Genomic DNA, 22,725 nt, shown 5'->3' on the forward strand with positions numbered 1-22,725 from the left:
AGACTTGTGACTTTGTATATTGTAACTAAATATTGCCATCTAGTGTATTTGTTGAGCTTTCGGTAAATGATACTGTAGCCATGGACAAATGCATGATGGGAAGTGGAACCATGACTGTGTGTAGTGCTACCAATTCATATATCTTCTCTGCATTGGCAAATAACGCAAGATGTTAAGATAAAGATCAAGTGCTACCTTGCTTCCCCACATTGCTTCCCATGATATTTTTAATTGTAGGGAGAGGGATTGTAAGGCTTAAGCCAATTTAAAAAATGCCCCAGAGGCTGCCAAAATTCACTCAGCACTCGCCTCTCTCCAAGCAGCTTATTGCTCACATTTTTCTTGTTCTATAGTTTCCAGCAGAGTTCACTACATTTCTCACTCTTTAATAAATGTTAACAGTAGAAAACACAAACAGAGGAACATTTGCTTCCAAGCAGCTTCCTACTCGAGTTTTGCAGGTTAGCAAATCCACACAGTGTAATGTTATGCTAACTCTGATGCAGGTCGGACTTCCAACGGCAAAATTTGTAGTGTGTTCCCCACCTCCAATACATTGATGTCTTTTTACATTTTTTACAGTGGCTGCTGGCCAAAAAAAAAACTTATAATTAGAGATGTCCGGTCACGTGATTTTCAAAATATCGGAATCGGTAATAAAATATCGGCCATGCCTTTTTTTATTATATATATATATATAAATATAAATATTAATTAAATCGTTTTCTAATTGTATTTAACGTTACAGACATAATAAGTTACACTCATCCAGAGTCTTTAGTTTAGGCTTAAGGTAGGGTTATCAAAAATATCCCAAAAACGGCGGAGATTAATTTATTAAAAAATGTGTCACGTTAAAATATTTAACGCAATTAATGTATGCGCTGCGCTCAATCTGTAATGACGCCGTTTTACCTATATAGAGAGATAAAAGGCAACACTAAATGAGTAGAGTGAATTTTGGCAGCCTTTGGAGCCTTTTTTTAATTGGCTAAAGCCTTGCAATCCCTCTCCCTATGAATAGAAATATCATGGGAAGCAATGTGGGGAAGCAAGGTGGCAATTGATCATTGTCTTAACCCCTCAAGTTATTTCCCAACGCAGAGAAGATATATCAATTGGTAGCACGACACACAGTCATGGTTCCACTTCCCATCATGCATTTGGGATGGCCACAGTATCATTTACTGAAAGCTCAACAAATACACTAGATGGCAGTATTTAGTCACAATATACAAAGTCACAAGTCTTTCTATCCGTGGATCCCTCTCACAGAAAGAATGTTAGTAATGTAAATGCCATCTTGAGGATTTATTGTCATGATAAACAAATACAGTACTAATGTACTGTATGTTGAATGTATATATTAGTCCGAGTTTTATTCATTTTTTTCTTAATGCATTGCCAAAATGTATATGATCGGGAAAAATTATCGGGAATAATTGGAATTGAATCGGGAGGGAAAAAAAGCAATCGGATCGAGAAATATCGGGATCGGCAGATACTCAAACTAAAACGATTGGATCGGGCGCAAAAAAACATGATCGGAACAACTCTACTTATAATACCCTTCCTCTTCAAGAGGGGGCGGAGGAGGCAGCCTGTTGTCGACATGTATTTCTGTCAGGGTGTGCCTGCGTGTGTGTGTGTGTGTGTCGGGGGTGGGTCAAATCATCAGCTTATCAAACGTGCGTTTGGGGCGTGGGGACCGACGCATTCAGCAAGTGAAAAGGGGGAAATGTAAGTTTGAACATAATGAAAATAATTCACTAAAAAATGGTAGGGTCAATTCTATCCTTACAACGTACGGGAAGACAATCTATATCATCTGAATAACTGAACTCATTATACAGCCGAAACCATTGCGGTATATTTAAAAAATAAATTAAGAAAAAAACAATTAATAACTAGCTAGGCACAAACATTGTATGTAACTTTGTGTAACTTTGCATGAAACATGTAAGTTTTTATTTCATGCTTTACAAGTGCTGAATGTCTACCACCAGCGGCACAGACAACATCAAGCCAATATGACTTTTAATTTGTTAGAATTACTTACTTGTTAAAAAGACTTTCAAATCTTATTAAATCATTAACTAATTTTAATTAATGTAATCAATCAATTAATTAATTAATAATTTAGTCTACAGTATTTCAATGATTTTAAAATGAATACATGTGCGATTATTTTGGCACATTCTTTTTGAATCACCCTGTATAATGCATATAAGGTTGCTTAAAGGTTGGTGGGGACAATTTGAGCATCCTGAAAAGTTGGTGGTGTTATGTCCCTACCGTCCCAATGCAAAGCTACGCCCTTGCTTGGGAGCAGGGCTGGCCCAGGACATTTGGGGGCCCTAAGCAAAATAATGCCAAGGGGCCCATATTTTTGGCCCAACATTTCATCACAGTGTACTGTGAAACCCATACATGCAATCCAACCCATACGTCCATATTTTGTATATTAATCAGATTTTTCGTTTCTCTGCTCCATAAGGATAAATTCTCTTCGACATATTCGTGCATCTATTTTCCAAGCAAGTTTGAGCACCAATCATCGCGAAGCAGGTTCAACGTCACTCCCCAGGTTGCCAGATTGTAATGACAAGAAAATGGATGTTTGCATAGATAAACGGCAATGCGCGCCACATTATTCACAATGCTCTATTAACAACGTATAAAATGAGGTTGCCAGATTGGGGGCCCCCTAGTGGTCAGGGGCCCTAAGCAGCTGCATAGTCTGCGTATAGGCTGGGCTGGGCTTGCTTGAGAGACTAGACGAGACGAGAATGTGTGTAGCCTATGTGAAGTTAGCTTGCATCATAGCTGTGTCTGTTGTGTCACTCATGTGACATGCTGTGCGCCCCTGACTCACCAGTGTCCTCTCCACGCTTGCACACACGGTAAGATTTGTTTTCTCATCTTGGCAAGAGAGAATATGCAATGTTTCTTTAGCCTTTAAAGGTCTGTGCTGAGTGATCATCACACACTAAATGGAACTTGTAGCGTTAGCACAGCATTCACGTTCGCGTTAGCAATAGGCTAATGCTAATGGCGCGCAAACGTTTTTTTACATTCAGTTCGTGGCATCAAGGTGACTATAATTAATTGAAAATAATATACTTTTTTCCTGCTAAGTGTGTATTATCAGATGTTATCCTTGTGTTCATTTGAAATAGTTGGAAACCTTTATTTATTTATTTTGGGAGTAAAACTAGAATTTTGCAGACAAAAACATTTTGACTAAATGTTGACAAAAACTACATGAAGACAAACATTTTAAAATGATTAAAATATGACTGAGTCTATTAAGTATAATCGCTCAAAAGACTAAGACGAAAATTAAAAGGTCTGCCAAAAACAACACTGCTTTACAGACAAAATAAATCTTAGATGGCTCATCAGGGGCCAGAACAATAATTTTGAAAGACTGACTCCATATTGTATTCAATTTGACACTGTAATGTTTGACAGGGTAATTTTCTTCAAATAAGTTGATGGGCATTTTTTAATGTATCTGTTAAAAAAATATTTAAGCACTGGAAATGTTTAAAGTACCAAGTAGCACTAAGTGGAATTAGATAAACCCCAAGCGATACCCAAGTCTACAGTCTATGCTCTGCTGCACTTGAAAACAATTTTGTAGTGAAGTTTTGCTTACCCACTCACGTTGCTCCAAGCACACCAGTCGGTGGCATTCATTGCCGCCATGGAGACTTCGAAGTTGCAAAGGCACATCTGGTCCAAGAGTGTGTACAGGCAGTCCATGGTGGCTCCCCCGTAAACACTGTCGCAGTAAGCGTGGAAAAGCATACAGCTGAGGGTGCTCTCTCCACAAGCTGAAAAGATAGACATCCAATTAAAACAGGGAGGGCTGCCAGTTAATGATCATTGATCATCATGCTATTGACGGCGGTGGCAAGGGTAGCCAGAATTTTACCGTAAAAAGAGGAAAACAGTCAAATGCAGGTAAAAACTGCATTGTACTTTGGTCGCTGTGTATTTTACCGTGGATTTTTATTTCAACTGAAAATTATGATGGAAATTTAATATTGTAGAACTTTGTTATCATACTTTGAGTAAAAGGTAAATGGTCTTGATGAGAGTTTGTCATTAATTTTGGGTTGACGATAATGTTGGCCGATAGAACCATGAATTATAAACTCATTACATATAACTACTGCGTTACCAGTAAGAAATAATAACTAAGTACTAAAGTACCGTATTGGCCCGAATATAAAACGGCCCTGATTATAAGACGACCTCCTCTTTTTCAAGATTCAAGTTTGAAAAAAGACTTTTTGAACACCAAATTAATTTTTATACAGAAAATAATTAAAGTACATCCAAAACCAATGATTATAACAATATATTTTAGGGCTGTCAAAATTATCGCGTTAACGGGCGGTAATAAATTTTTTAAATTAATCACGTTAAAATATTTGACGCAATTAACGCACAAATGCCCCGCTCAAACAGATTAAAATGACAGCACAGTCAAATGTGTACTTGTTGTGTTTTTCTGAGTTTTGGCGCCCTCTGCTGCCGCTTGGGTGCAACTGATTACACCAGACTCACCACTGTTCCAGCGATTGAGTCTGGCCACCATTCACCGGATACAATTTCCAGGGCGGAGCAAGCCACAGCAAATAGACAGCGGAGTGGACCAATCAGCGACGGGCAGACGTGACGTTAGTAAAATGACGAGGGCAGGACGAGGGACTTGCGCGCGGAAGTAAACATATGAAGAGAGCGGAGTTTATTCAACATGGCTAGAGCGAGACGGACTGTTGTCAATGACCCGTGTCGATGTGTTTTTGGTAATTTAAAACTGATTTTACCGTGGATTGGAACATATTCTCGGCTCTCCCGTTCACCATCTGTGTTGTTGTGGAGACGACTTTCGACGCGCAAGAGTGACGTTGCTCGTTAAGAACACGTCACGCAAATAAACGAATCTGATTTGTCGATTGATTTTGTACCTGCTCGAGAGGCCGTTAATGGGCAGGTTCCCAGACTTTTCTCTCAGTGTTTGAAAAATACAGGGAGAACAGTCTGGCCGTGCCAGGCAAGATTTTATAGGCTTCAGCACCCACGAGCATTGTGTAAGTAATTACTGTCATCAACAATGGCGGGCTACTAGTTTATTTTTTGATTGAAAATTTTACAAATTTTATTAAAACGAATACATGAAGAGGGGTTTTAATATAAAATTTCTATAACTTGTACTAACATTTAAAGAGCATATGACACGAGAAAAAAAGTCTTAAATTGCATTATTATGTGAATTAGAATCATATTTTGAGACGATTCGACTATATACAACAATTTAGCAAAGCACAGATGACAAGAAATTAGTCTTTTAATCTGCCGGTTAGCCACACCTACCATTATAGGGCTTTAGCGTCCCCAACAGGTGGATGACGTCAGCGGTAGACTGGGCTCATCGGTTTTACTATTCAGCCCATTGAGGGGGAATTATTCAGAACGAGGAAAACAAGACGAAGAGAGCCGCAAAATGTCATTGTTTCAGTCTCTCTACTCCAATATTTTTACAGGATATTCTTTTTATCCAAGTATTTTTCCCCAATAGCTATATAAATGGCTTGAGAAGGACCAGTCAGCCCGTCGAGGGGGAACTATTCACAACGAGGAAAACGCGACGAAGAGAGCAGCAAAATGTCATTGTTTCTGTCTCTTTACTTCAATATTTTTACAGGATATTCTTTTTATCCAAGTATTTTCCCCAATAGCTATATAAATGGCTTGAGAAGGACCAGTCAGCCCGTCGAGGGGGAACTATTCACAACGAGGAAAACGCGACGAAGAGAGCGGCAAAATGTCATTGTTTCTGTCTCTTTACTTCAATATTTTTACAGGATATTCTTTTTATCCAAGTATTTTCCCCAATAGCTATATAAATGGCTTGAGAAGAACCAGTCAGCCCGTCGAGGGGGAACTATTCACAACGAGGAAAACGCGACGAAGAGAGCGGCAAAATGTCATTGTTTCTGTCTCTTTACTTCAATATTTTTACAGGATATTCTTTTTATCCAAGTATTTTCCCCAATAGCTATATAAATGGCTTGAGAAGGACCAGTCAGCCCGTCGAGGGGGAACTATTCACAACGAGGAAAACGAGACGAAGAGAGCGGCAAAATGTCATTGTTTCTGTATCTTTACTTCAATATTTTTACAGGATATTCTTTTTATCCAAGTATTTTCCCCAATTGCTAAATAAATGGCATGGTCATGACAAATAACAGTCTTGTGCTGAATGGAATATGAAATAATAAAAATGCATTTATTCAGGACGACATGGCAAAATTACTCCATAATGGTCAAAACTGTCGACTTTACCTTTACTGTCGCACCTCCCGAACGATATTTTATGACACCTAAATCGGACATATGTCATTTCCCTTCCCCGGCTTCGGAGAATGTAAACAAACCAGAAGGCGTGACAGCTAGCCGACATGCTAACCCGAACCGAGTGATGTTTCAAAGTCTTCGAAGCGGAAAATAACACATAACTATCCTGGATTATTTGACATGACGACCCGGTTGTCGATTGTCTTCGCGGATCGGCAAACCGCCCGGCGGAGAGCAATTTACAGTTCGTTCCCCGGAGGAGGGTGGCTGGAGTTGTTGTGCAGCTAATGTGCTGCTGCTAATGAGCATTAGGAGAGCTTTTTACATGCCTATCAATGATCAAACGTAAGTAGTCCTTCATTTAAAGAAAGTTTGTAGTATTTACTTTGTAATCGCTGTATTCGTATTTGACATAATACAAAACAAGATGTTTACTCACTTCCTCGTAAGTCCAATGGTCCCAAAGTAAATATCCACGGTGAATGGGAACCTTTTGAAACTCCAAAAAAGCGCATACGCCTCTCCCTCATACAGAATGATTTTTCTGCAGCCGTTTCGCTGGCGTGATGCGAAAAATAAACGTATTAATCCGCAAAATCAGCTGAATCCTTGGTCCTCATACACAACAGCACACTTTAGCGTGAAGAGGACGTCTTCTACCGTACACGTCACAGTGCCCTCCTCCTCAATGCAAGACCGAAGCCGGAAGTCACTCATTTTCATGGCGCGGGATTCAAAAAACTAAATAAAAATAGCGATCGCTTCCACACACATCCAAGCGGCCCGTATCATTTAGGGGCATAAAATACCTATTATGAAATAAACATGCTTTTTCGTGTCACAGGCACTTTAACTTTTAAGAACTACAATTCTTTCTATCCATGGATCGCTTTAACAGAATGTTAATAATGGTAATGCCATCTTGTTGATTTATTGCTATAATAAAGAAATACAGTACTTATATACCGTATGTTGAATGTATATATCCATCTTGCGTCTTATCTTTCCATTCCAACAATAATTTACAGAAAAATATGGCATATTTTTCAGATGGTTTGAATTGCGATTAATTGCGATTAATTACGATTAATTAATTTTTAAGCTGTAATTAACTCGATTAAAATTTTTAATCGTTTGACACCCCTAATTTGAGAGAAAAAGCATGGTATTTTGCCTCATTCAAATCTTAATATCTCAACATTTAAATATTTAAACTAAAGTGCAATCACATTCGTAAACAAATGGCTTGTTTTTTTTTTTTTTGTTTTTTGTTTTTATGTAAATAAACCAATAAATCTTTTTGACCTTTTGTCAAATAAAAACAAAAAAAAAAAACTTTTTTGGGGGGGGTCAGATCGGGACTCGATATCAGCAGATTGTCAAAATCAGGTGACTCGGACTCGGGTGCAAAAGTATGCGATCGGGACATCCCTACAAAACCTTCATGAAAATTTTTAAAACAGTCTGCTGGCAGTAAACTACTCCATCAGTAGTCAGCACGCTTGACTGCCACTGTGGCATTGCAGGTTGAATCCACGGTTGCAGTGAAATAACAATTGAGTTATTGGGTATGATGAATGATGTAAGCATATTTCTCCACAGTGATGGTGTGAATTTGTGCAGGTGTAAAATCATTCCACGTACCACTTTGTGAAGTCGTGTCTCCCAAGGTAGCATCTGAAGGGAATAGAGCCGAGATTAGAGTTTGACTCCCCGAAAAAAGTGCCATGTGTACATTAATGCAGCTTCATGTGTTCTACAGGAAGACATCTGCAGCTGGAAAAAGGGGAAGCGCGCACGTACTACACTCACACAGACACGCACACACACTCACCATAGAGAAAGGAGAGAAAGACCCCAATCAAAGCAAGCGCTCCCTTCATGTCAGAATCAATGAATCACGGCGACTCCTTCCGCGCGGACGACCCTGTAGGAAGACGCCGAAGCGCAGCGAGGCATAACAGGAAGCGGCGGCGACGCAGCGTAAAAGCCGATGGATGAACGGAGAGCGAGTCTGGCCTACGGGCCAGATGTTCCTCTCAGATCAGCCCGACGGCCCCCGCGCCTCGGCGGCAGCTCTTCCCGTCTCCAACTGGAGCTTCCCTGGGACGGTCCTGCCTTCTGGAAGGGGTGGAGGCAACGCAGATTGTCCTCTCCATTCTCCCCCAAATAAAAAAAGAAAAGGAGCACACCCAAAACGAGCTGGGCTGGACTCACATCTGAAAACTCTTTACTCCTCAACTCTTGTTCTGCTTTTTAGTCTCAGTTTCTCACAGTGGAAGGCCTGGCCAGACTCACAGCATGTGATTTATTTGCCTTTTTTTTCCTCGCCGCCTCTGCCAAATAGGAAACATAAGCAAACATTTAGAGCTTCTCGGGGCTAGATGGGAATCACGACTGTGCGAGTGGTGAATATCGATATTTGGCTTCATTTGAACCCAATGAAAGACAAATTAACACGTGAGAGGAGATCCAACGGGTGGGAGCTTCACTTTGGCATAATGGCCAGCTAATGACTGTCTTCAGCACGGTTTATTCCTTAAAGAGAACCTCGGACTTAAAGCCTTGTAGGCTCTAATAAGCCACAATTGCTCTCTTTTAATAAAATATGTTTTTAGTAGAGCTGTCAAAATGATCGCGTTAACGGGCGGTAATTAATTTTTTTTAATTAATCACGTTAAAATATTTGATGCATTTAATGCACATGCCCCGCTCAACCAGATTAAAATGACAGCACAGTGTAATGTTTACTTGTTACTTGTGTTTTTTTATGTTTTTTCGCCCTCTGCTGGCGCTTGGGTGCGACTGATTTTATGGGTTTCAGCACCATGAGCTTTGTGTAATTCTTGACATCAACAATGGCGAGCTACAAGCTTATTTTCTGATTGAAAATTTTACAAATTTTATTAAAACGAAAACATTAAGAGGGGTTTTAATATAAAATTTCTATAACTTGTACTAACATTTATCTTTTAAGAACTACAAATCTTTCTATCCATGGATCGCTTTAACAGAATGTTAATAATGTTAATGCCATCTTGTTGATTTATTGTTATAATAAACAAATACAGTACTTATGTACCGTATGTTGAATGTATATATCGGTCTTGTGTCTTTCCATTCCAAAAATAATTTACAGAAAAATATGGCATATTTTATAGATGGTTTGAATTGCGATTAATTTTTGTGCTGTAATTACCTCGAATAAAAATTTTAATCGTTTGACAGCTCTAGTTTTTAGAAACACAAACTCTATATTTTGTCATTGATTTAAAAATCTATAATATTTAGTACATGATTGGACCTACGGAGGGTGCCATGTTTTAAGCGCGCAATGCACGCTGTGAGTGATGACCTAGGTTTGGTCTCAACATTGGTAGGAACAATATTACCGTAATGCACATAATGCAAACAATCATCCAAATAAGGGATGGCTATCTTGACTTTGTTGTTCCTTGTGGAGGCTGGCTTGACCGCAGTAGTTTTGCAGGTTAGCAAGTATAATGTAATGCTAACTCTTATGCCGGTCGGACTTTCAGTAGCAAAATTAGTGTTGTTTCCCCCACTTCCACAACATTGACGTCTTTTTACATGACTTACAGTGGCTGCTGCCGGCCGAAAAAAGCTTCTAATATCGCTCCTCTCTGAAGGGGGCGGAGGATGCGGCATGTTGTTGACATTAATCTGTTGGGGCTGTCTTGAGTATATGTGTGGGTGTCTTTGTAGCAGGACGGGGGGCTTCAAGTCATCAGCCAACCAAACGGTTGTTTGGGGGGTGAAAAGGGATAAATGTAAGTCTGAACATAATGAAAACAATTTACTTAATAATGGTAGGGTCTATTCTATCATTACAATATAAGGGAAGACACTCTAAATTACCTATATAACTGTACTGTTTAGTCTTTTAACTTTCTAATGCAAATAAGGTTGCTTAAAAGTTGGTGGGGACAATATGAGCACCCTGAAAAGTTGGTAATGTTATGTCCCTACTGTCCCTATGCAAACCCACACCCTTGGTAGTGACGTAGTTGGGATGGACTGGGAGAATAGCTGTGCTAGCTAGCATGCGAAGCTGGTATGACAACTGGTTTGATTTTGTCACATTATGCTACTGGTCAGACTGTTTTGTTGCAAAGATGTTGGATGAGTTCCCAACGTCGTACCTGCATCCAATTCCAGCTCATCAGCAGTAGCTTTAAACCGATCTTAGGTGGCTTGCCGAGATATTGACTTGCTGCCATTTGACAGTTTGTATATCCCTTCGTTGCTAGTTGCATCATTGCCTCTTTTTTTCGTTTGTCTGCCTCTCACCGCGGTTTTGCCTCGTTTTTTTTTTTTTTTTTTTTTAAATTGATCCCGACATACTGTCACGGACCCTTTTTGTTCCTCCCTCTCAGCGATCGCGTGTTTTTTTGTGTGTTCAATAAACCCTTTTACGCAATCCCTATGTTATTGTTGTCTGCTTGCTGTCTGAAGTGAGCCGCGTTTTCTTATTCCGTGGTCATGCCAGCTGCACTTTCTTTTCAGGTGTGTTTCCCTTTCAGGTTTTACCGCACAGACAACGCTTGTGGGTTGCGATTACTTTTTAAGGAAAAGCATGACTCTAACTTTACGCTGAAGTATAGTCCTGTGGCCTACGCGCGAGAAATGGGGGTTCGAATCCCGCTGGAGAGCTTCATTTAATTGCTTTTGCTGCTCGTTTTCTTAAATATCGACAGTGCTGTCCTGCTCATCACTTTTCCGCTCGGGTTCAAATTGGAAGGGCAGAACCGACGACATGTTTCTGTAGCTAACAAGTGACGCTGTGGAAGTACTGCAGCGCTGCCCAGTGATGTCACCGCCATCAACATTAGGAGGGGTTTGAATATGCAAATTATTGAAACTCATACTACTATTTACCATAATTTTCACACTATAAGGCGCACCTGAACATAAGCCGCCACCCGCCAAATTTGGCACGAAAACAGCATTTGTCAATAGATAAGCCACACTGGACTATAAGCCTCAATGTATTATGGGATATTTACACTGAAGGAAATACTTACCTTTCTCGCAGACACTGTATAACTGTTTGCATTAGTCTAACATAGCTTATAGTAAAGCTTATAGTAAAGCATTTAACCATAGTTTAGGCAGACTTCACTCCATGCCCTTTGACACAGTAAAGTGGACTAGCTTATCAGCCCTCGCCTGATAAGCGAAGAAAAAACATCATCAGTTCTCCGGTGGGGTCATGATGCTCCCGCCATACCAAGACAATAACTTGATAGCGCGGCGCCTTGGACGTCAAGACATGCTTCGGTTGCCGTGGCAACCACGTCCCAGCCACGAAGGATGACGCACGAACTTGACCGCCCAAATCTGCCACAGACGGAAGATCCCAAGACAACACCCAGGCACGCCTTCCGCCCGGCCTACTGCACCACAGCTTTCAAAAGGCTGAACATTTAGCTAACAACGCTCGCTTCTCGGGGACATTCCAATCTATCCGTTGTTTTGCAGACCTTGGATCTAACATTGCCTCTCTGTCGTCTGTTTTTGGCTTGTTTTTGACCATTGTCGACGAATAAATTGTCAACCTGTTTTCGATGAGCCTTCTTTAAACCATTCAAAATGGAGTCAGTACAAAGGGTTAACACAAGAGTGGACGCGCGGGGTTTTCCCTCCCGGCCGACTTGCTGGGGCTGCGCCAGTGGAAGGCCATCTGGTTCGGCTGTTGCTGTTCCGGTGGCCTGGCATTGTTCCTTTAACACCAAACAATATTAACAGGTAACACTTCATTTGAGAGCGGCATCATACGACTGTCATAAGACCAAATGAACCACCATGAAGCTTTGAACCAATTGGCTGCAAAGCTTCATTGCTTCATGAAGCTTCATTTGGCCATCAATGCTGCCTCGGGGGAGACCTCTGCTGCCACCTACTTTCAACACTGTTGTCATCCAACATGCCTCCTAGCATGAATTGCATCGCTACAGATGTAAATAACAATCCTAATTCATGTTCTGTGCTAATAATTTCTTCAGTTACTGTTCCAGTTGTTTCATTAATTGCTAGTTAAGGTATTTCGTAACACTTTATTTGACAGTGGCGCCATAAGACTGTCATTAGACAATCATAATTATGACATGACATTGTCATGAGCATTAATGAATGCTTATAACAGATGTCATTAAGTGTTATCCGGCAAATTATCTCACTTTTGAATGGATGTAAAAGATTCAAGCTGGACATAAATAGGGTTAGTGACATAATTTGCCACTTGACACATAATGACATAAGCATTCAGTAATGCCCATGCTAGTGTCATGTCATCATTATGACAGTATTATGACAGTCTTATGACGCCGCTGTCAAATGAAGTGTTACCTACTAACCCAAATAGATAAAAAAAAAATAAGTTGCACTGGACTATAAACCGCAGGATTGAAAATGAAGGGAAAAAGTAGCTGTTTATAGTCTGAAAATTACGGTATCATTTAAGAACTACCAGTCTTTCTGTCTGTGGTTCCGTTTAAAGCCTGCACAATTCTACAACAAAGATTTACAGGAATTAGTTTGGTATTTGACGGTCGCCCTCCGCTGTTTATCAAAATGACTGCTGCGATAAGCAAGCGGTTCAAGATTCACAGAACTAGCTCACGGGGCCTCTCTTGACATCTGCTAGCCGAGGCGCTTTTTGATTTAGTAATGACATCAGGAAGTATCTTTTCTGCAGGGGAGGAGCTATGACTTAGGGGAGTTGGCAAGGGGTAGGAGGAGATGAGTGGGGAGAGGGGCACATGATGAGGAACAGCAAAGGGGCGCTCGCAAACTCGCAAGGGTTTCACAACACCGCGTCAGTCGCAGCGTGGGGGCCCGAAGAGGAAGAAATCCAGGAAGTTGCGCCAGGTGGGGCACGGTTTTGGTTAACCTTTCACCGAGGCTTCAACTGATGAGACCTCACCGGGAGTTTGTGTTGGATGGGAACGAAGAGAACACACACAAACACACACACGCACGCAAACTTTGGCCGAAGTTGTAATCTCCCACATCTCTCAGTTTAGGAACACGATGCCAAAAAATCCCCACTGGGGAGTACACACACAGTCAATCAAAACGCCTAACATGTTGTGATGTGACAGGGTGTAAGTGTTATTATGCAATTATGAATTAAACAAGACACTTACTGGCAACGCCGTTCATCATTTCTGTCGAGTGATACGCTGTAAAGAAAATATGTCAGTAAGAGAAAATACAGCCCGAGTACTACGCGTGCTAGATGAGCTTTCCTCGGCTGAGGACTGTTTGTTCGATTGATTTATTGGTAAGCAGAATTACAGGAAGCAACGTGTTCTAAAATACTAAAAACGCCACATTTTTCTTAGATTAACGACGATCAGAGGTGGGTAGAGTAGCCAAAACGTTTACTCAAGTAAAAGTAGCGTTACTTTAAAAAAATATATATTACTCGAGTAAAAATAGTCATCCAAAAAATGTACTTAAGTAGAAGTAAAAAAAGTATCCAGTGAAGAGAATACTCAAGTAATGAGTAACATTTTGAGTAACTGCTTTTTTTTTTTTTTTTTTTAAAACAATGGTATTTTTTTTCTCTCAACACCAGCTTATCAATATGAACTTTTATTATAATGATACTGTACAATAACCTATTGCATAACCACTTTAAGCCAAATAAATAAATAAATAAATAACATTAAATTAAAGAGAGAAAATAAAACAGTAATGAAGCATTATTCGTCCAAAGAGCATGAGTGCCCTGCCCTCTAGTGGAGAAAATAGTTCCTACTTTGAATAGTGAATACTGTAGTTCCGTCATAGTTACTAATATGAAATTAAAGGATAATATCTCCGATTTTCCTTGGTCAATCGGTGCCAAATAAAACCTGGAAGAGAAGTTAAAATCCGCGCTGTCAAGTCTTGTTGACGGCAGCGCCCCATGTCAAATACTTAGTTTGTTACAGTACTTTAAAGACACGTGATTGAATAGGCTTGTGTGGTCATAGAATGGCAAGCTTGCGTCTGATTGGTGGAATGGAGTGATGTGGTTATTGTTGCGACGTCTCATTGGTGAAATTAGTAACGCTACTCTTGGCAACAGTGCTGTTTTTGGAAGCTATTTTAATTTTGGTCTTACGTTCCTTTTTTTGGATGATAATACTCATTAGTCTTAGTCATATTTTAGTCATTTCAAAATGTGTTTGTCTTCATCTAGTTTTTGTTGACGAAAACTCTGAAAAGTCTGTCAAATTCGAAAATTTCACTCCAAAAATAAGAAAAAGTTTCCAATGAACATTGACAGACGAGCACATATTGTAGTGTCTACAAATCAATCACATGATAACACACTCAGCAAGAAAACAGTAGGCTACAATATTTTCAATTAGTTATACCCGTCTGGACGCCACGAACTATGTACAAAAAGTTGTCCGAGAGTTTAGGAGGATGCTCGCCCTTAGCAATAGCCTAATGCTAACGTGAACGTGAATGCTATGCTAACGCTACAAGTTACATTTAGCACTCTGCACAGACCTTTAAAACCTAAAACAATATTGAATATTCTCTCTTGCCGAAATAAGAAGACAAATCTTACCGTTTGTGTCTCAAAACAAGCAATGGGGAGACCGGAGAGGACACTAGACCAGTGGGTGAGTTGGTGGGTCGAAGCACGTCACATGAGTGACACAACCAGGCAGGCTAACTACACATAAAATATCACACGTTGTGAACATGCGACGAAAACTATGGCGCATTTTTGTCTCGTTTTTCAGACGAAGACTGGCATTCGTGTCGTTAAGTTTTAGTCTCCACAAGATAGGTTTTTAGCTTGTTATCGTCTCGTCATCGTCATTAAAAATAATTTTGTAGACGAAATATTTTCGTTATAGTCACCGTTGACAAAACAACACTGCTTGGCAATTGAATCGCTAGCATATAAATAAATAAATGTAATCTGTAGAATTAAGAAGAAAAATGTAACGACTCTTGTGTAGCCCAAAGTAGCGGAGTAAGAGTAGTCTTTTTTTCTTCACAAATCTACTAAAGTAAAAGTAAAAAGTACGGCTTAGTAAAACTACTCTTCGAAATACATTTTTCTCAAAAAGTTACTCAAGTAAATGTAACAAAGCACATGTAACGCGTTACTAGCCATCTCTAACGACGATATAAGGAAAGTTGGTGGTCACTTTGTTATGGATGTAAGTGAGGATTGTTCAGCCTGTAGTGAAGTTCCTCATTTATTAGGTGTCAAAATATATTTTTAGGTTTTTTAAGAATTTAAATGTTGGGATTCCTTCACTATTTTTTACCTGTCCTGTTCAGCTGCTTGACACGGAGAACAGAAATCTGAGTGTCCAATTCGTCTGAACAGTTTTAATGTATCACATGGGAGTAAGACATAGTGTATCACAAAAGTGAGTACACCCCTCGCATTTCTGCAGATATTAAAGTTTATCTTTTTCGTGGGACAACACTGACAAGATGACACTTTGACACAATGAAAAGTAGTCTGTGTGCAGCTTATATAATAGAGTTCATTTATTTTCCCCTCGAAATAACTCAAAATATAGCCATTAATATCTAAACCCCTGGCAACAAAAGTGAGTAGACCCCTTTGAAAAAACGTACATCCCTAAATGTACAAACTGAGTACTGCTTGTCATTTTTCCTTCAAAATGTCATGTGACTCATTACAGGAGTGATGTCAGAATTGCTGCAGAGATTAAAGAGGTGGGGGGTCATACGCCGCACTCTACATCAAATTGGTGTGCATGGCTCTCAACACAGGAGGAAGCCTCTTCTGAAGACGGTACACAAGAAAGTCCGCAAACAGTTTGCTGAAGACATGTCAACAAAGCACATGGATTACTGGAACCACGTCCAATGGTCTGATGAGACGGGCGGGATGTAAGTTTTTTCTAAGGGGTGTACTCACTTTTGTTGCCAGGGGTTTAGATATTAATGGCTATTTTTTGAGTTATTTTGAGGGGAAAATAAATTAACTCTATTATATAAGCTGCACACAGACTACTTTTCATTGTGTCAAAGTGTCATTTTGTCAGTGTTATCCCATGAAAAGATATACTTAAATATTTGCAGAAATGCGAGGAGTGTACTCACTTTTGTACTCACTGTACGTTCTCCCATTGTGTTCATTCAACGTGCCTCGTTTATTAGGAGAAAGCAGCGAATAGGAACGGGTTATCGGAGGACAGAAAAGGAATTAGAGAAGGAGAGAGAGACAGAAGTAGCACAAACAACAAGAAATATATTGAACGCATACACTAACTATGAATATGTTGGTGGTATTGTTAGCTTGTTGAATTTCCAGTTGACACCATGTGGGGGGGGGGCTGATGACCAAGGAGAAAGAGAAGTGGGGAGGGGGGGTCAGAAGGATAAGTGATTGGGAGGGGAGGAGTGAACACAAATTAGCCATGTGATGTTTAGAACCCAGTATATGTGTGAATCCCTTGTGAGTGTGAGTATGTTGGCATCCTATTCTATGCTGCCTGATCGCTAATGCCGACACCGAGTTTTTCTACTTGAGTGTGTCTAATTGCACCTAGTCAACCTAGTCATGCGTGAATCCCATCTAAGATGTGATAGTCCTGCAGATGAGTGGAAACGTCGCGTGGGAGCCGCCCCAGGGCCATGGTCCTTCTGCAGCCAATCTGGGGGGGCGGGGCAGCGCAGCCCATCCCTCCTTCCGCAGCCCAGCAATGGGGACACCGTCACCCACCCATGATCCAGGGTGGTCCGCGGGGGCCATCTGCCCCCCCCGGGGATTCCTTCACTGATTTATAAGCCTGGCGGGCCGCCTAGCTTTTCTGAATTTTGTTATACATACTCAGAGGTGGGTAGTATTCATTCATTCTCCGAACTGCTTATCCTCACGAGTTTTGCGGAGGTTCTGTAACCAACAGTGTTGTTAATAACGGCGTTACAATATAACGGCGTTACTAACGGCGTTATTTTTTTCAGTAGTGGGTAATCTAATTAATTACTTTTCTCATCTTGGCAACGCCGTTACCGTTACTGAAGACGGAAAGGCATGCGTTACTATGCGTTACTATATTGGTCGAAAAATCTGAGGGAGACGGACTCACCGAGACGACAGCAGGAGTATGGAGGAGGCAAGAAAGTTGTGACGCCGAGCAAACGCGATGCTAGGTAGCTCCAATAATACATGTTGTAGCCGATAGCTAGTACAAACTACGCGCGCATGTTATGGTAGATATGGTAGACATGATAGATATCACATGTACTGTACATAGATATAACTAGATGCAAAATGACAGACATGGCACTAAATGAGTTAGTAGACAGCCGCCATCTTAAAGCAGTACTTTTTAGGACGGCTCTGTTGTAGAGAACCTTCCTAGCGAACCTAAGTAACTTTTTATCTAAAATACTTCTAAATCGGCAAAATCTTGACTTGAATCTATCTTTAAATGATGAAACAGTTTTAAAACTTTCATATGTCATAAGTAGAGAGAAGGGAACTAATGCAATAATGGGAGCAATTTTAACAACTTTTAACAGCTGATTCAGGGTAAAGGGTAAATTAGGGTAAAGAATTGGGCTCGGGCCAACTGTACCCAAAACCTTCACAAAAAACTTCACATAGTGTGGCCAATGTTTTTTTTTTTTTTTTTTTTTTTTTTTTTTTGGGGAGGAAAAAAAAAAAGTAATTATCACCAATTACTTTGCCAAATAACTAATTACTCTTACATTCAGGTAATTGAGTTACTAACGCAATTACTTTTTGGGAGAAGTAATTTGTAACTATAATTAATTACTTTTTTTCAGTAAGATTAACAACACTGGTAACCAATCCCAGATAACTAGGGGGGGTACACCTTGAATCAGTTGTGAGCCAATCGCAGGGCAGGTGGGTTGTAACAAGTTACATTTGCTCCGTTACAATTACTTGAGTAACTTTTGGAGAAAAATCTACATCTTAGGGTAGTTTTGCATCTTAGAGTAGTTTTACCTTGCAGTACTTTTTACTTTTACTTAATGTAGATTTGCGAAGACGAAACATGACTCTTACTTTGCTACGTTGGGCTACATTAGAATCGTTATATTTTTCCTATTTATTCCACATACACTATTGACTTTATTTTTACCAGAGTTGCCGCCAGTGGCTGTCTGTTTCACCAATGAGACGTCGCAAGAATAAACACATGACTCGTTCCTATTCGCTGCTTTCTCCTAATAAACGAGGCACGTTGAATGAACACAATGGGAGCACGTACAGTATGTCTTACTCCCATGTAATACATTAAAACTGTTCAGACCAATTGGACTCTCAGATTTCCATTTTCCGTGTCAAGCAGCTGGACAAGACAGGTAAAAAATAGTGAAGGAATCCCTACCTGTAGATTCTTAAAAAACAAAAAAATATATTTTGACACTGAATAAATGAGGAACTTCACTACAGGCTGAACAGGCTCACTTGCATCCATAACAAAGTGTCCACCAACTTTCCATATATCGTAGTTATAGGTGGTTAGTAACGCGTTACATGTGCTCCGTTACATTTACTTGAGTAACTTTTTGAGAAAAATGTACTTCTAAGAGTAGTTTTACAAAGCCATACTTTTTACTTTTACTTTAGTAGATTTGTGAAGAAAAAAACAGTACTCTTATTCCGCTACTTTGGGCTACACAAGAGATGTTACATTTTTCCTCTTTATTCTACCATATTAGTTTTACTTATTTATTTATTTGTTTGTTAGCGATGCTTTTGCCAAGAGTAGCGCTACTAATTTCACCAATGAGACATTGCAAAAATAACCACATGACTCCATTAAACCAATTAGAGATAACAATTTTTTTTCTCCGCTAGAGGGCGCTCATGCTCTTTGACCGGGTGATGTTTCAAGTGTTGTTCTGGTCTGAATTTGATTGTTTTTGTGTCATGTTTTTGGCCTAATATGGTCATGTAATAGATTATAGAATAGTATAATAACAGTTAATGTAGATGTACCGTATTGGCCCGAATATAAGACAGCCCTGATTATAAGACGACCCCCTCTTTTTCAAGACTCACGTTTGAAAAAAGACTTTTTGAACACCAAATTAATTTTTATACAGAAAATAATTACACTACATCTGAAACAAATGATTATAACAATATATTTGAGAAAAAAAACATGTTATTTTGCCTCATTCAAATCTTAATATCTGAACATTTAAATATGTAAACTAAAGTGCAATCACATTCGTAAATGAATGGCTTCTGGTTTTTGAAATGTAAATAAACTTGTGATAAAACAACTAAATTGCAATAACTGCATTAACCATCAAAGTGAAGTCGAACTGTAACTGTAGTCTTGAAACAAATCTGAATAAGGAAAAACATTGCAATAAAATAATGCAAACTGGTTAAATTTGAGAGTAGCTGAGATTTGTCATGACAGAGCATCGCTTCAATGATAGTCTGGCGCCATCTAGCGTCGTGAATGGGTATAACATCTAGACCGCAAATATAAGACGACCCCCACTTTTTCTGTGTTATTTGAATGCAAAAAACACCGTCTTAATTTGGGGGCAATACGGTAATTGTCGCTGAGAAAAAAAATACCGTTAGTTTTTTTTTTTTTTAAATGACATTGTCAGCAGTTACTCACAATGTTACTCATTACATGAATGTTCTTTTTAACAAATCCTTTTTACTTGCACTTGAGTACATTTTTGGATGACTACTTTTAGTTTAACTTGAGTAATATTACTTTTAAGTAACGCTACTCGAGTAAAAATTTTGGCTACTCTACACCCCTCTGTACATATCCATGTTCTAGCTCTGAAATGTTACTCTAGGATTTGTCTTTTTTTAATGTCTGGTATTGAATTAAATGATGTCCAGGGTTCGTACATCTCTTTCATGTCCAAATTAAAGTACTTCTTAAGGACTTTCTAGACTAATTTTCCAGTACCTTTTAAACTTATCCCAATGTTTTTTGTTTTCTTTAAACGATCAGGCAGAAATAAAATATGGTGCCTTCTCACAAGTACGCAAACATCTTACAAAATGTTCTATAGCATTTTCAAGGACTTTATGCAAAATTCAAGCATTTTCAAGGATTTCAAAGACCCGTACGAACCTGGAATGTATGTATTTACAATAAAAAATATCCTTACCTACTGTGGTCGCTGACTGTACGGATAACATTTCATCCACCAGACAACATACTGTTGTAAGTGAGGCTGTTAGAGGGAGAAGAATAAACAGAACTCTCAGGACTGAAATTGAATTTGAGCCGCTTTTCTGTGGTTTCAAAAGGTGGAATAAATAAAAAAACATTGGTGCCGATGAGGCCATATTTTTCTTTTCAACATCAGAGCAGGATTTCACAACCAAAGCAGCCTGATATAATAAACGCCACTGACTTCATGTAACACCATAGAATACGGGTGGGAACCTCCAGATACCTCACGATACTGTTTGCGATACAAGGCTCACGATAACAATCTCACATTATGGAGATAGAACAATTATCGATACGTGGGTCAAGAAATTCTAGAATATTGTACGAAAAAAAATCTGCTTCAAACAGATTGGACATCTACAGTGCCTTGCAAAAGAATTCGGCCCCCTTGAACCTTGCAACCTTTCGCCACATTTCAGGCTTCAAACATAAAGATATAAAATTTTAATTTTTTGTCAAGAATCAACAACAAGTGGGACACAATCGTGAAGTAGAACAAACTTTATTGGATAATTTAAACTTTTTTAACAAATAAAAAAACTGAAAAGTGGGGCGTGCAATATTATTCGGCCCCCTTGCGTTAATACTTTGTAGCGCCACCTTTTGCTCCAATTACAGCTGCAAGTCGCTTGGGGTATGTTTCTATCAGTTTTGCACATCGAGAGACTGACATTCTTGCCCATTCTTCTTTGCAAAACAGTTCGAGCTCAGTGAGGTTGGATGGAGAGTGTTTGTGAACAGCAGTCTTCAGCTCTTTCCACAGATTCTCGATTGGATTCAGGTCTGGACTTTGACTTGGCCATTCTAACACCTGGTTACGTTTATTTTTTGAACCATTCCATTGTAGATTTGGCTTTATGTTTTGGATCATTGTCCTGTTGAAAGATAAATCACCGTCCCAGTCTCAGGTCTTGTGCAGATACCAACAGGTTTTCTTCCAGAATGTTCCTGTATTTGGCTGCATCCATCTTCCCGTCAATTTTAACCATCTTCCCTGTCCCTGCTGAAGAAAAGCAGGCCCAAACCATGATGCTGCCACCACCATGTTTGACAGTGGGGATGGTGTGTTCAGGGTGATGAGCTGTGTTGCTTTTACGCCAAACATATCGTTTTGCATTGTGGCCAAAATTTCAATTTTGGTTTCATCTGACCAGAGCACCTTCTTCCACATGTTTGGTGTGTCTCCCAGGTGGCTAGTGGCAAACTTTAAACGAGACTTTTTATGGATATCTTTGAGAAATGGCTTTCTTCTTGCCACTCTTCCATAAAGGCCAGATTTGTGCAGTGTACGACTGATTGTTGTCCTATGGACAGACTCTCCCACCTCAGCTGTAGATCTCTGCAGTTCATCCAGAGTGATCATGGGCCTCTTGGCTGCATCTCTGATCAGTTTTCTCCTTGTTTGAGAAGAAAGTTTGGAAGGACGGCCGGGTCTTGGTAGATTTGCAGTGGTCTGATGCTCCTTCCATTTCAATATGATTGCTTGTACAGTGCTCCTTGAGATGTTTAAAGCTTGGGAAATCTTTTTGTATCCAAATCCGGCTTTAAACCTCTCCACAACAGTATCTCGGACGTGCCTGGTGTGTTCCTTGGTTTTCATAATGCTCTCTGCACTTTAAACAGAACCCTGAGACTATCACAGAGCAGGTGCATTTATACGGAGACTTGATTACACACAGGTGGATTCTATTTATCATCATCGGTCATTTAGGACAACATTGGATCATTCAGAGATCCTCACTGAACTTCTGGAGTGAGTTTGCTGCACTGAAAGTAAAGGGGCCGAATAATATTGCACGCCCCACGTTTCAGTTTTTTATTTGTTAAAAAAGTTTAAATTATCCAATAAATGTTGTTCCACTTCACGATTGTGTCCCACTTGTTGTTGATTCTTGACAAAAAAATTTAATTTCATATCTTTATGTTTGAAGCCTGAAATGTGGCGAAAGGTTGCAAGATTCAAGGGGGCCGAATACTTTTGCAAGGCACTGTATGTCAATGGCAACCAATTATATTAATTTTGGTGCATTTTAAGTTATTTGCTGTTGGTTTTCAGTCACTTCCTGTTGATTTTGGGCTATTTACGTATGGGTGACCCGAAAATGAATACTCAGTGACTCCAATTCAACAGGAAGTGACC

At 39.6% G+C, this 22,725-nt stretch overlaps 1 protein-coding gene across 3 annotated transcripts in view; it reads right to left on the reverse strand.

The window, feature by feature from the left end:
- ramp2 (receptor (G protein-coupled) activity modifying protein 2) overlaps positions 1-22,725 on the reverse strand; it is a 33,454-nt gene that overhangs the window by 6,019 nt on the left and 4,710 nt on the right. Inside the window, exons 2-5 of one of the 3 annotated variants that reach the window (XM_057817186.1) lie at positions 20,518-20,583; positions 13,542-13,577; positions 8,017-8,049; positions 3,662-3,839 (exon numbers count right to left, since the gene is read on the reverse strand). In XM_057817186.1, coding sequence (XP_057673169.1) covers positions 3,662-3,839; positions 8,017-8,049; positions 13,542-13,577; positions 20,518-20,583 — 313 coding nt within the window. Of the gene's footprint in view, positions 1-3,661; positions 3,840-8,016; positions 8,050-8,206; positions 9,045-13,541; positions 13,578-20,517; positions 20,584-22,725 lie in introns of those variants that run through there. The other 2 variants (XM_057817188.1, XM_057817187.1) reach the window with 2 other exon arrangements.

The sequence above is a fragment of the Corythoichthys intestinalis genome, chromosome 16 (assembly GCF_030265065.1).
Source record: "Corythoichthys intestinalis isolate RoL2023-P3 chromosome 16, ASM3026506v1, whole genome shotgun sequence".
In the NCBI taxonomy this organism is placed as follows: Eukaryota; Metazoa; Chordata; class Actinopteri; order Syngnathiformes; family Syngnathidae; genus Corythoichthys; species Corythoichthys intestinalis.